The 15,055-nt window shown below is 39.4% G+C and overlaps 1 protein-coding gene across 3 annotated transcripts in view; it reads right to left on the minus strand.

The window, feature by feature from the left end:
- Window positions 1-15,055, minus strand: part of mob2b (MOB kinase activator 2b) — a 52,378-nt gene that overhangs the window by 14,050 nt on the left and 23,273 nt on the right. Inside the window, exon 1 of one of the 3 annotated variants that reach the window (XM_082182292.1) lies at window positions 4,034-4,176. The exons of 1 other annotated variant lie outside the window; for it this stretch is intronic. In XM_082182292.1, coding sequence (XP_082038418.1) covers window positions 4,034-4,107 — 74 coding nt within the window. In that variant the 5' untranslated portion in view covers window positions 4,108-4,176. Of the gene's footprint in view, window positions 1-425; window positions 838-4,033; window positions 4,177-15,055 lie in introns of those variants that run through there. One more of the 3 variants, XM_082182291.1, reaches the window with a different exon arrangement.

The raw sequence follows: 15,055 nt of genomic DNA on the forward strand, positions 1-15,055 counted from the left end.
TATATATATAAATATATATGCATGTATGTATATGTATATGTAGTATATGTATATGTATATGTTTATGTATATGTATATGTATATATATAAACCGCCTATATGGTGCCTAAAAATACCGGTGCACCTTTTGGTCCACTGACACAGAAATAACTGCGCTGGCATGGCCGTCATTCAGTCTAATAATAACTGATCTATAAGAGCCTCACGTGGAAAGATACAATATCATTACTGCTTAAAGAAACCTGGCAAACATGCATATCACTCGCACATTAAAGTTGCACTGCTAACTGTGGAAAAGTGGAAAGTTCCATTCCGTCAACAGAGACGCGCGCGCATTCCTGTGGCGCGCGCACGCGTGTCAGCGCACTGTGGAGAAGTGCAGTGAAAAGATCATTTAAATCAGTGAACGAGCACAGGAGAGTTACCTCAGCACTTTGCCAACCGCCTGAAGGACCATTTTACAGCTTAATCCGTTCTTAGGAGAGACTGTTTTTAGGCTGTCTCCGGTTATGCTGTGATCTCCGACCATGTCGCAAAGAGCCCGGTCTGACGGACTCGATCATAGGTTGTGATAAAGTCAGTCCAGAGTTCGCAGGAGTATCGCATGCAAAACTCTCTTCTCTTTCAGCTGAACTTCTGGCCAATCACAGCACAGATGGGCGGGGCCAAGGCGCAATAGTTGGATTGTAAAAAATAAAAACTCATCCATGAATCTCCCAACACACACTGGATGTGGAGAACAATGCGCTTGGATCTTGGGTACAGTACGAATGGACTTTTACTAAAACCACAGAAAAGCACTCACACTGGGGAACAAACACATGTGATTCCAATATTTATATTGGAATAATATAATGCAGATATAAAGATACAACTCTTTATATATCTTTATATGTCTTATTTACAACTTTTCTCCTCACTGGAAACTCTGAATTTATCAACCATTCAAAGGATATCATATTTCAACCATTTATGTGATCATTTATAAATAGCTTTTTTATAGACATTATGCATTTTGCCTGGCATTTGTATATAAAAAAAAAAGAATATGCTATACATTCAGTAACATGCTTAAAAAAGCAAAAAAGTTAGGACATACATAGTTTTATAATTAAAGTGCATTAACTGGTCACATTAATAAATCAAAAATCAGTTGTTTAAATAATTAAATGAATAAAAATGAATAGATAAATTAATAAAAACTATTAAATGAAGAATAAAAGTGAATAAAATAATAAATTATATTCAGTATATATCAGCTAGTATAGAAAAATAAGAATAAAAATGAATAAATGAATAAAAACGATATTAAATTAATAAATTAATAAAAACGATATTAAATGAATAAAAATGATATTAAATTAATAAATTAATAAAAACGATATTAAATGAATAAAAACTATATTAAATGAATAAAGCTATCTGCCAACATTTCTCATTTAAGGAAATGAAATAACTCAAAATAAAAAACTAAAACTTAAAAAGAACACCACGACAAAAACTATATAATTGCTAAAACTTTAAATAAAATTAAAATAGAAAGAGAAAATATAAAAACTAAATAGAAATATTAACAAAAACTTTACACTTTAACACTGTTATGAGGTCATAAAAAAAAAAAAAGAGAGAACGAGCAAAATGTAGTTTACGTGTATATTGCAGAACACTACAATAACCGGTCGATACGTAAACTTCCCATGAAGCGTTTACCTCATCTCCGCATGTTCTGACGAAGCCGTGACGTACTGGACTCTGCTAATGTGCAACACTGCGTGTCACGACACTGTCATTTACAGAGGAACATCAGACTGGAATTTTTCTGCAGAGCTCGAGCGCATGTTCAGACTCGACAGCGGGAAGCTGAGGGCCGGTCTGGCCCCGGGACTAGTATTTTAGTATTTAAGTCATCTAACAGCGTGCCAAGACTGACAAACACATGCTAGATAGAGACTCAGCGGCTCCGTGCATGGCCCGCTTTAGCTTTTCTGGTGATATATAACATAAAAATAAGCATGCACACATTCACACGCTATACATATACTGTATATGTATAGCACGTGAATGTGTGCATGCTTATTTATATATGAAGAGTTCAGATGCAAAAGCCTCTAAGTGCCATCTGAAATTTACTTGTAGAATGATCATTTTTATCAAGCTCGTATATTTAAGTTCAGTAATTTCTCCTAAATGGCAATGAAAATGACCTATTAATATACAAGCTTCATAAAAATGATCATTCTACAAGTAAATTTCAGATGGCACTTAGAGGCTTTTGCATCTGAACTCTTCATATATATATATATATATGTATAGTAGTCGTCATACATGCACGACAGCTTATTTTTATCTGAAACGTATTAATGAAGGTCATATAATGCTAAAAGTGTCCATTGCATTACCTGTTAATATCCTGGCTGGCTCTAATCTAAACACTAGCGTCAGCCTTCAATTATTACTGCACAAGCTTTAAAAGGTCAGCCTGAAATAAATGCTGGAAAAAGCGTTTCTAAACCGAGGCATGGGCGTCAGGTTGTACGTGGGAGTGTTGAACATAATGAGGCCTGTGTGAGTGGACAGGAGAGAGGCCTGACGTCGAGCGAGAGCCTTCACAGACGGTGTTTGTCCAGGGAAACGAACAGAAGACTCTTTCATTGCCTCTACAGGTGAGAGAAAATGAGGCTAGCGTACGAAAGCAGTGACGCAAACGTGTAGACGCCGAGTGTTTTCTTAGGAAGTTTAGTGCTTCAGGAGTGTAAGATAGGCACCTGCTTTTTACCTCACAGGACCAAAATATCTTGGATATACGTTTAGTTACAAAGAATCTTTACTTCTAAAAGGTGCGGTCGCAATTTAGGTGAAATGTGTAAAGAACTGCAGCGATGTATGAAGTCAGGTACTAAAACCAAGCAGATTTCTGTGGGACGGCGGATTTGAGTGAACAACTTTCTAGCGAAACTCTGGATTCCTTTTGAATTTTTGTTTTAATTGTGCCACAAAATGGTAAATGTGATCGCACTTTAAAGCGGTTGACTGGTGAAATCTCTCCAAAGCATTAAAAATAACACAATAGATAAAAACGACAAATTATTCACCAGCACGTCATTCCAAACCCATTTTAAGATGCTTGAATTTTCCATAATTTAAGGTGATTTTTACCTCCAAACACAAGAAAAGAACAAAAAAAAGTATCATGAACGAACTAATTCTTCTGAACCAATATTTGGTAAGGAAAACACTTCTTTTTTTTTTTCATTAATCATGCTAATCTCTGCCAAAGTCCCCCTGTAGTCAATCATTGTATCACTTAAAACTCATCTTTGATCACCAAAAATGACATATTTAAAAGTTTTTTCCTTGAAAAAAAGTTCTTCATGCCTTAAAATAGCTTGAATGTAACTCGACACCCTTGCCTGCGGTTCTATGAATATGCAAATGAGCCCCGCCTCCACTCACTCACTCAGCTCAGAGATCCACTGGTTGACGATCACACGTTGATCTGATTGGTTACAAGGTAGTTTGTGACGTCAGAAACACCAGCGATTTCAAAGCGTGTTTTTGAGACTGTCTTTGGTTCACTGCAGTTTTCAGGAGGAAATACTCAGCAATGCTGTCGACTTATGAATTTACTCATGGTTTGTCTTAAAGCAGATTAAAAACTCCACATAAGACACATAAACAACATTAAAAGCCATCATATTGACTACTCTTATGCTGCTTTTTTGGAGCTTGACAGCTATAATCAGCATCCATGTGTGTATGGACAAACCTGTCAAACCTCTTATTTTGCGTTTCAACTTGAATTTTTGGGGGTAATCGACTCCCTAAAGATGCAAAAGAGAGATTGTGAAAACACACCTATGAAATTAAGTTAGCTTAGTATATTTGAGCTGATCCCAGAATTTTTCAAGTCCCCCTTTGCAAACATGCCAACGTCGAACTCTATATCAGGTTTAGCAAAACCACAGCACTATATTATGAGAAGGCCCACTGAATGAATGCGAGCGCTGTTTACAGCCTGAGAAGAAGCGAGTACCTGTGGAAGAGGGTCCAGAGAAGACCGTGAGCGTTTTCCAAATCAACCGGCGCATCTTCCTCGGATTTCGCCATTGGGAAACATATCAGAGCGTTCCCCGAAAGAACAAGAAATGAAAAGAAAGGACAATGGCTCCTTCACCCTACTTTAGAGAAGATAAAGACAGTCGGCCTAGCCTATACGTGCGAGAGCCACACAGTCGTGGGGAGAAAGAGCTGAAGTTTGTGGCTGTCGTCTCTGGATAAGTTTCTCTCTCGTCTGCTGTCGCTGATAAGGGCGTCTAGAGGACTAAACCATAAAGATTAACAAGCCCTTCAACAAGCAACCATTGACGGACAGCAATATTCCTAAAGTCCCCCTGTGGTGAAAATCCAGCTTTTAATGTTGTTTATGTCTATAATATGGACACCTATTATTCACAAGATGTAGAATAAGTCTCTGATGTCTCCAGAGTGTGTATGTGAAGTTTTAGCTCAAAAGCTTTTAGCTTTTTTACAGCATGTTTAAATTGTCACTTTTTTGCGCTGAGAAAAACGCGCCGTTTTAGTGCGTGTCCCTTTAAATGCAAATGAGCTGCTGCTGCCGGCACAGGGGGCGGAGCCTTCGTTTTAGTGTGTGTCCCTTTAAATGCAAATGAGCTGCTGCTGCCGGCACAGGGGGCGGAGCCTTCGTTTTAGTGTGTGTCCCTTTAAATGCAAATGAGCTGCTGCTGCCGGCACAGGGGGCGGAGCCTCCGTTTTAGTGTGTGTCCCTTTAAATGCAAATGAGCTGCTGCTGCAGGCACAGGGGGGCGGAGCCTCACGAGCTCACGCTCTTAGATATGCTGATATCTTAGAGAGCAGGGTGGCCGATGGCCGATATAAAGCTGATATTTGTATTATTTTAAATAAATTAGAAAAACAATCTTTAAAATAAACATGCTTATACTTTAGATGGCAACTTCTTGAATCTGCAATCCTATTACAGTATTTTTCACAAATAAAGTAATTGTTTAAAAATATATGAATATGTGAATAAAAAGGAAGTAAACACTGTAACGGCACTCAGTAATCTGGTAATATTGTGCGCACTGGTAATCATATTTTTTCACATAAAGACAAGGTAACGCTAAAATTACATACAGCACACAGTGAAAACGATATGAATATGACACAGTGGGCAACTGGATATAGCACAGCATATTTTAAAATGAAGGATTTAAAGTTTTTCGAGATTGTGAAGCTGATCTTCTGTTTGCATTCACTCACTTCACACGGACCGATCGTCACTAACACGTTTATCAGGCTACAGACGCACACCTCACAAGATATCACAGCTGGATTCCATTAAATCTGCAAGGTTTGTGAAATTAAATGTTTATTAGATATTCAGAGATTTGTTTAAATGATGGCGCTGTGTGATCTGAGGAGCTGCTGTTCTCAGCACCGGCCGTCAAAATAAAAGTCTGGAGCGCCGTCAAAATAAAAGTCCCGCTTCCAACACATCGGCCAATCAGAAAAACTTATCGGCCGATGCCGATATTTTAAAAGTGCCAAATATCGGCCTTGGCGATATATCGGTCGACCACTAGTTACAACTAACAGTAAACAAACACAGATTTTCAGAGGGTGCTTAACTGGTCCACTTTATATCTGTAAAACGACTTGAACTGTAATAAAGTGCGCGCTCTCACTTTCATTTCTGCCGTGATAATGTTAGTCCGATCGCTCCGGAGACTGTAAACTGGATCACGAACAGTGATCAGATCCATCACACCATGTGTAAGTTCATAAGTCGACACCATTGCTGAGTATTTCCTCCTTTAAACTGCAGTGAACCAAAGACAGTCTCAAACACACGCTTTGAAATCGCTGGTGTTTCTGACGTCACAAACTACCTTGTAACCAATCAGATCAACGTGTGATCGTCAACCAGTGGATCTCTGAGCTGAGTGAGTGAGTGGAGGCGGGGCTCATTTGCATATTCATAGAACCGCATATACTAAATGAGGCAAGGGTGTCGAGTTACATTCAAGATATTTTAAGGCATGAATACATTCTTTTAAAAGGATTTTATTTTTTTAAATATGTCATTCTGGTGATCAAAGATGAGTTTTAAGAGATGCAATTATTGACTACTTAAAATTAACGCTTCCAAAAGGCGATGCCAGTGAACAACCATTTTTGATTCCCCAAAAACCTTCCTTAAACTACCATGAAGAACCTTATTCTGCTAAAGAACCATTTGTGCAATGAAAAGGTTCCATGGACGTTAAAGGTTCTTCACGGAAACATCAATGCCAATAAAGAACCCTTATTTTATTTTTTTAAACAATAAGGAGCTCCAAGTAAGATTAAGAATCTGCATTTTAAACTATTTCAACAGGCAAAAGAAATAACAATGTTCTTGTGTTTTAACCTGATGTTTGACTTGAGATGATGTTTGCTTAACATTGTTCTGAAAGTACAACTTGAGTAAGCTTTGTGCGTTATATAACTTAGTGCTGTGGGAATATTTGAGGTTAAGGTTTGTACTTTCTCTGCTTCCGGCTGCTTATGAAAAAGAACGGCTGGAATGTGCCGATACATTGTTTCCCAGACGCTCGCATTCACACACACAGCTTTCCTGTGTTCACACACACTTCCTCAATAACCAGCCAAGCCTTTCTGTTGAACAAGAGGCTTCCTCAAACATCCCTGCGAGAGAAACTGTGCAGTCTGGAGATGAAGCGCCGCACCTGTGTGTTAAACGTCTCCTCGCTTCAGTAAATGAGCAGAAACATCATTCAATGATCAAATTCACTTGTACTAAAGAACTAAACTAAACCCGCTTCACCAAAATGGAATAAACCATTGACTACTTGCATATAATATCATGCACCACTAAACGGCATTTAATATAGGATGCATAGTGTCCGATTAATGATTTTCCATCCCATAATGTTGTGTTAAGTTTCAATAACTGCATAAAATGCAAAAGCTTTGTTTTTTGAACACTTGTATCATATTCCCATAACAATAACATTAGCATCATGAGCCAATACTTTTATTCGGCACGGATGATTAAATTAAGTTGATCAAAATTGACAGTAAAGACATTTATGTGTGTCAATGTAGCAAAATATTCTATTTCAAATCAATGTTGATCTTTAGAACTTTCTATTCATCAAAGCTCTTATGACAGGATTCTTCAGTTTCCACAGAGATATGAAGCAGCAGCACAACTGATCAACACTGATAATAATCAGAAAAGTGAACACACACTAATAATTCTGTTCAGAAAGGACACATTACATCAAAAGACAATGTTACAAAAGATTCTGATTTCTAATAAATGCCATTTGAACTTTCGGTTCATGAAATAATTCTGGAAGAAAAAAATAAATATCACCGTTTGCACAAAAATATGAAGCTGTTTTCAACACTGATAATAATCATAAATGTTTCTTGATCATCAAATCATCATATTAGAATGATTTCTGAAGGATCATGAGACACTGAAGACTGAAGAATGATGCTGAAGAATGATGCTGAGAATTCATCTTTGATCACAGGAATAAATTACACTTTACTTTATATTGAATATATTAATTATTAGAATTTTTTTTTTTTACTGTAATTTATCAAATAACTGCAGCTTTGGTGAGCATGATTAGAAACGTTCTATCACATACAAAAAAATAAAATAAAATATATTATAATAATAATTACCGACCCTAAAATGTTTAATGGTACATTATTTGATTGACAGTTCATAAAACAAAAGAACACGCTTAAGTCACTCCAGACCTGAATGAGAGAATACATGAATGAATGAGAGAGTGGAGAGAGTGGCTTTCTTACAGAAAGTGAGTCTTATCGGTTTCTCAGTTTACTCAGTCTCACATCTCTCCTTCTGTGTGTGTAACGGACACCAAAGCACTCTGGGTCTAATCAAACGAAGCGCTGGTAAAGCAGGAACACGGCATGCGTCTCTCGAGCAGAGACTGAGTCTGAGTGTCCGTGTAGAAAGAGAAAGCTTGGCTGGCCATCAGAGGATCTCAACAGGAACTTATGCAACCGTCTGGTTCTTTAATGTCCATCAGCACAGCAGAAGCAAACAATGCCCAGCAGGAGGTTCACGAGGTTCATGAGGAACGTCTCATGCTGTGCGATCCTAACATGCTTTACAGAACCCTCGTGTAAAACAACCGAGTTACAAAAGAGAGAGTCGAACCTTCCCTGATCAGAGAGCTCCACCTCCACCTTATAAACTTCATTCCATCAAATCACAATGATGTTTCCATACAACTAAACATTAGTGAAGGTTATTTCCACTCCTGTAGGTGTAGCAGATATTACAGTTATAACACAACCAAAACAGACAAAAATAACTAGTATGTCATTGAATAAATGGCATGGAAATTTGACAAAGCAGTGTTTTCCTTTACATCCTCATCGAATGAGGAATTATACTCAAATTAAGAAAAAGATATTACGATTATTAATCTCACGGTTTAATCCCGTGAATCTCATGTGCTCTTGTAGTGTACTTTAAATTAGTGTTGTCACGATACCAAAATTATTGTTTCGATACCGAGTCAAGTATTGCGATTTCGATACTTTTTCGATACTTTTCCTGAAAAGGGAGAAACACTCTCAAAGATCACTGCTGTGCTTTATTTTAAAACCGGGACAACATTCTAATCATATAACACACTAATAAATGAACATATGAACAGCAGATATATTAAACATTTGAACAAAATATGAAATATGAAATATAAAAAATAAATTAGAGCAATGACATTCAAGGAAAAAAAAAAGATAAATTTAGCAGCATTATCTCATTTATCATAAGAAACATAAGAGCTTTATCTTGATTCTGAACTTTGAATAAAAATATGAACAGCGATTATATTAAACAATGTTTAATATTGGTAACATATGATAAGCCTCATTGGTGATATATTTGACATGTGGGGAGAGAGTTGTGGAAGGCCTATACTTCATGTTAAACATAAATATATAGCAGCAAAGACAACAATAGGCTACAGAATAATTCGTTCTGTATTGAGAGGTGCAATATTTGAAAATCGATAATATTTTTTTTAATTACATTTATATTGTATTTATGTCAAAACTTTCAAACATCAAAATGTCATTTATTAATATGTATTCGTGTCAAAATGACATAGAAACATCTTTTCCTATTCTATTTTGCCTGGAAACGCTTCCAACAGGCTTGCGTGTCGCGTGAAAAATAGGCGTCGGTTCTATTTATAGCATACACGCGTTTTCCGCGCGTCTCGAGCTGCGCCCAGACGCGTGTGTCACGCAGGCAGTTAACATGGGAGCCGAAATAAAAACGGACACGACACGCAGCCAGTGTGTCGCCGGCCTTACAAATCTGGAACGCGGTCATTCTTAGAAGTATCGATACTAATAAATTAAGGAATCGTGACGTTTTTAATTTCCGATTTACTTTTGAAGTATCGGTGCACCGTGCAACAGAGCAAGGTAGGCATAGGCAACGTACTTCCATATGTCACTCCTCGCGTCATCTTTTTCTACGAGTCGTGGACCACTTGTGCTCGCCGCTCGCACATGCAGCCATCTCGCTGTAGTGTTTTGTCACATGACACTGACAGCGGCAGGTTCTTTGCTGCGTGCGTCAGGAAAAAAACACAGACGTCCATAGGGAGGCGTTTTTTCAAAAAAAAAATGTAAGTATCGATACTGATAAATTTAGGTATCGTGACGTTTTTAATTTCCGAGTATCGCGATACTTTTGAAGTATCGGTACACCGTGCAACACTACTTTAAATATTAAAAGTATATTAGGGATGCACCGATATCTAAATTTTGGCCGATATAACCGATTATGCTTTATATTTGAAAGCCAATAGCCGATAAATCTAAATGTTTCTAATTTTTGAAAGCCTGATTACAAAAACAAGTCTCACCATTAAAAGTCGTGTCCCAAGCACACAATTATAATGTTCTCATTATAGTTTTATGCAGCCGATATGACAGACTTGTGCCGCACATGTCGCACTAAACCGTATTTTCCTTTTTTAAAGTTATTTCAATCATATTTCAAGCAATTCAAAACCATCATGTTGAACAGTCGAATCTGAAGCGTCTCGGATGAAGGAAATAATACATTAACAACATTCGGCTTTAATATATCGGGCCGATAACGATAACATTAAAAATCAACATATCGGCCAATATGGTGCCCGATATCGTGCATCCCTAAAGTATATAATATTATTTTATTTTTTATATATATATATAAAAAATATATATATAAACTATATTTGCAGACAATATAATATTATTAAATAAATAAAAGGGAACTGAAGTGCACTTAAAGGCTGTAGACTTCCATGACTAACACATTTAAGTACATTTTTAAAAAGTGCACGTTTGTAATGTCACGTTAACAAGTTAATTTTATATCATGTTTAATAATGTTTTGTTGAGCTTTAAAGAAGTAAACTTATTTTAAAGTGTTGACTAACATACTAAAGCACATGTAAAGTACTTGAATATAACTGAAACTGTATTGTTAATTGATATTACATTTAAGTTTAATATATTTTAAATGGAGCAAGTTGCAACTTACAAATGTGTAATTACAAATATATATATATATATATATATATATATATATATATATATATATATATATATATATATATACACACTGCTCAAAAAAATAAAGGGAACACTTTTTAATCAGAGAATAGCATCAAGTCAGTTAAACTCCTGGGATATTGATCTGGTCAGTTAAGTAACAGAGGGGGTTGGTAATCAGTTTCGGCTGCTTTAGTGTTAATGAAATTAACAGCAGGTGCACTAGATGGGCAACAGTGAGACAACCCCCAAAACAGGAATGGTTTTACAGGTGGAGGCCACTGACATTTTTTCCCTACTCATCTTTTCAGACTGTTTTTCACCAGTTTTGCATTTGGCTAGGGTCAGTGTCACTACTGGTAGCATGAGGCGATACCTGGACCCTACAGAGGTTGCGCAGGCAGTCCAGATCCTTCAGGATGGCTCATCAATACGTGCCATTGCCAGAAGGTTTGCTGTGTCTCCCAGCACAGTCTCAATAGCATGGAGGAGATTCCAGGAAGACAGACAGCTACTCCAGGAGAGCTGGACAGGGCCGTAGAAGGTCCTTAACCCATCAGCAGGACCGGTATCTGCTCCTTTGTGCGAGGAGGAACATGATGAGCACTGCCAGAGCCCTACAAAATGACTTCCAGCAGGCCACTGGTGTGAATGTCTCTGACCAAACAATCAGAAAGAGACTTCATGAGGGTGGCCTGAGGGCCCGACGTCCTCTAGTGGGCCCTGTGCTCACTGCCCAGCACCAGGGAGCTCGATTGGCATTTCCCATTGAACACCAGAATTGGCAGGTCCGCCACTGGTGACCTGTGGTTTTCACAAATGAGAGCAGGTTCACCCTGAGCACGTGACAGACAGGAAAGGGTCTGGAGAAGCCGTGGAGAATGTTATGCTGCCTGTAACATCGTTCAGCATGACCGGTTTGGTGGTGGGTCAGTGATGGTCTGGGGAGGCATATCCATGGAGGGACGCACAGACCTCTGCAGGCTAGACAATGGCACCCTGACTGCCATTAGGTATTGGGATGAAATCCTTGGATCCATTGTCAGACCCTATGCTGGTGCAGTGGGTCCTGGGTTCCTCCTGGTGCACAACAATGCCCGGCCTCATGTGGCGAGAGCATGCAGGCAGTTCCTGGAGGATGAAGGAATGATACCATTGAAGGACCACCACGCTCACCTGACCTACATCCAATAGAACACCTCTGGGACATTGTGTTTCGGTCCATCTGACATCACCTGGTTGCACCTCAGACTGTCCAGGAGCTCAGTGATGCGCTGGTCCAGATCTGGGAGGAAATACCCCAGGACACCATCCGTCGTCTCATTAGGAGTATGCCCCGACGATGTCAGGCATGCATACAAGCACGTGGGGGCCATACAAACTACTGAGTACCATTTTGAGTTGCTGCAATGAAATTTCAGCAAAATTGACAAGCCTGCTGCATCATTTTTTCACTTAGATTTCCGGGGTGTCTTTGAATTCAATCCTCTGTAGGTTGATAATTTTCATTTCCATCAAACGATGTGGCATCCTTTCGTTCATAACACATTACCCAGTCCATATTAGTATAGATATCCAGCATGATATTTTTCCCCATTGAGATCTGATGTGTTTTCAAAGTGTTCCTTTAATTTTTTTGAGCAGTGTATGTATATATATATATATATTTTTTAACCTTTATTTAACCAGGTTATCTCATTGAGATTTGAAACCTCTATGAACCTCTATATACTGAATACATAACACGCATGTTTCAATAGAAATGACATTAAAGTATATTTTAGTTTACCATGAATGCTTGTCAGTGCAACAGTAACTGATCATATTTCAAAGAGAACAGAAGTAATTATAAAACTACATATAGCGATGTACTGAAGTCCTAGAAACACTCAAGGTCAAATAACTGCATTTAACTAATTTAAACTATAATACATTTTAATTTTATTGTAAATAACATGCAGTTAAGTGTCCGAAAGCATTACGTTCAGTTCACACTTATAATTGAATTACAGTTATGAAATACTTAGTAATGCATTAGACCCAACACTGGCTGTACTTCACATAAACCGGTGTACCAAAAGTCCCTCTCAAAAATCATGGTTTGGTGTTTGGTTTCCATTTTACGTTCATCAGCATTTCATTAGCCACTAATTGTGAGTCGGCTGACTGACCCGAGACTCTCGTCCCTCAACTGCACTGGCACACACACACACACAACTGAATGAAAGTATAGATGTGACCGCTGGTTCTTCTTGTGAAGGAGAGCTGAATTTGGGACACACACACACACACACACACACACACACACACACACACACTGCTGATGTGTGTGGGACGGGACCGGATGAGGTTTGGTTTAGAGGCGTGACTCCAGAGCAGCTATAAAACTAAACACTGCAGATTTTAGCATCAGTTCATCCAAAACACACACTGAAACGGGAACGTGAGAGAGTGTGTTAGTCACATCCTGATTGGTTACGGGAACGTGAACTACTGCACATAAACGAGAGGAACTGCCAGGTTAGCTCAACTTTGATGCAGAAACCTCAGGCACAACACGACTGTAGATCGAAACACCGGTGTGTGTGTGTGTGTGTGTGTGTGTGTGTGTGTGTGTGTGTGTGTGTGTGTGTGTGTGAGAGAGAGAGAGAGAGATCGGCTCAGAACTCATCTCTACAGCAAACACATCCGTCTCACTCTCAGTTTACCATGACACACATTACAAAAATAGATCCATGCTAATGAAATCCACACCCTGGAAAACAACAGAGGATTTGGGTAGTGCAAACACACACAGTCAGTCTCACACACACACACACAGTCAGTCAGACACATTCAGTCACACACACACACACACACAGTCAGTCTCACACACACACACACACACACACAGTCAGTCAGACACATTCAGTCACACACACACACACACAGTCAGTCTCACACACACACACACACACAGTCAGTCAGACACATTCAGTCACACACACACACAGTCAGTCTCACACACACACACACACACACAGTCAGTCAGACACATTCAGTCACACACACACAGAGTCAGAGAGTCACACAGTCACACTTTATCACACACACACACAGTCGGACACATTCAGTCACACACACGCACAGTCAGTCAGTCACACACACGCACAGTCAGTCAGTCACACACGCAGTAAGACACAGTCAGTCACACACACACACACACACACACACACACACACACACAGTCGGACACATTCAGTCACACACACGCACAGTCAGTCAGTCACACACACACAAAGTCACAGTCAGTCACACACACTGTGTGACAGTCAGTCAGTCAGTCAGTCACACACAGTCAGTTACACACACACACAGTCAGTCAGTTACACACACACACAGTCAGTCAGTTACACACACACAGTCAGTCAGTCAGTCAGTTACACACAGTCAGTTACACACACACAGTCAGTCAGTTACACACACACACAGTCAGTCGGTCAGTCACACACACACGCACAAACAGTCAGTTACACACACATTCAGTCACACACACACAGAGTCAGAGAGTCACACAGTCACACTTTATCACACACACACACAGTCGGACACATGCAGTCACACACGCACAGTCAGTCAGTCAGTTACACACACACACACACACACACAGTCAGTCGGTCAGTCACACACACACAGTCAGTTACACACACATTCAGTCACACACACACAGAGTCAGAGAGTCACACAGTCACACTTTATCACACACACACACACACACAGTCGGACACATTCAGTCACACACACGCACAGTCAGTCAGTCACACACACGCACAGTCAGTCAGTCACACACACAGTAAGACACAGTCAGTCACACACACACACACACACACAGTCGGACACATTCAGTCACACACACGCACAGTCAGTCAGTCACACACACAGTAAGACACAGTCAGTCAGTCACACACACACACAAAGTCACAGTCAGTCAGTCAGTCACACACAGTCAGTTACACACACACACACAGTCAGTCAGTCAGTCACACACACACGCACAAACAGTCAGTTACACACACACACAGTCAGTCAGTCACACACAGTCAGTTACACACACACACAGTCAGTCAGTTACACACACACACACACACAGTCAGTCAGTCACACACACACGCACAAACAGTCAGTTACACACACACACAGTCAGTCAGTCAGTCACACACAGTCAGTTACACACACACACAGTCAGTCAGTTACACACACACACAGTCAGTCAGTCAGTCAGTCACACACACACGCACAAACAGTTACACACACAGTCAGTCAGTCAGTTACACACAGTCAGTTACACACACACAGTCAGTCAGTTACACACACACACAGTCAGTCAGTCACACACACACGCACAAACAGTCAGTTACACACACAGTCAGTCACACACACATTC

The sequence above is a fragment of the Leuciscus leuciscus genome (assembly GCF_965113295.1).
Source record: "Leuciscus leuciscus genome assembly, chromosome: 10".
Classification (NCBI taxonomy): domain Eukaryota; kingdom Metazoa; phylum Chordata; class Actinopteri; order Cypriniformes; family Leuciscidae; genus Leuciscus; species Leuciscus leuciscus.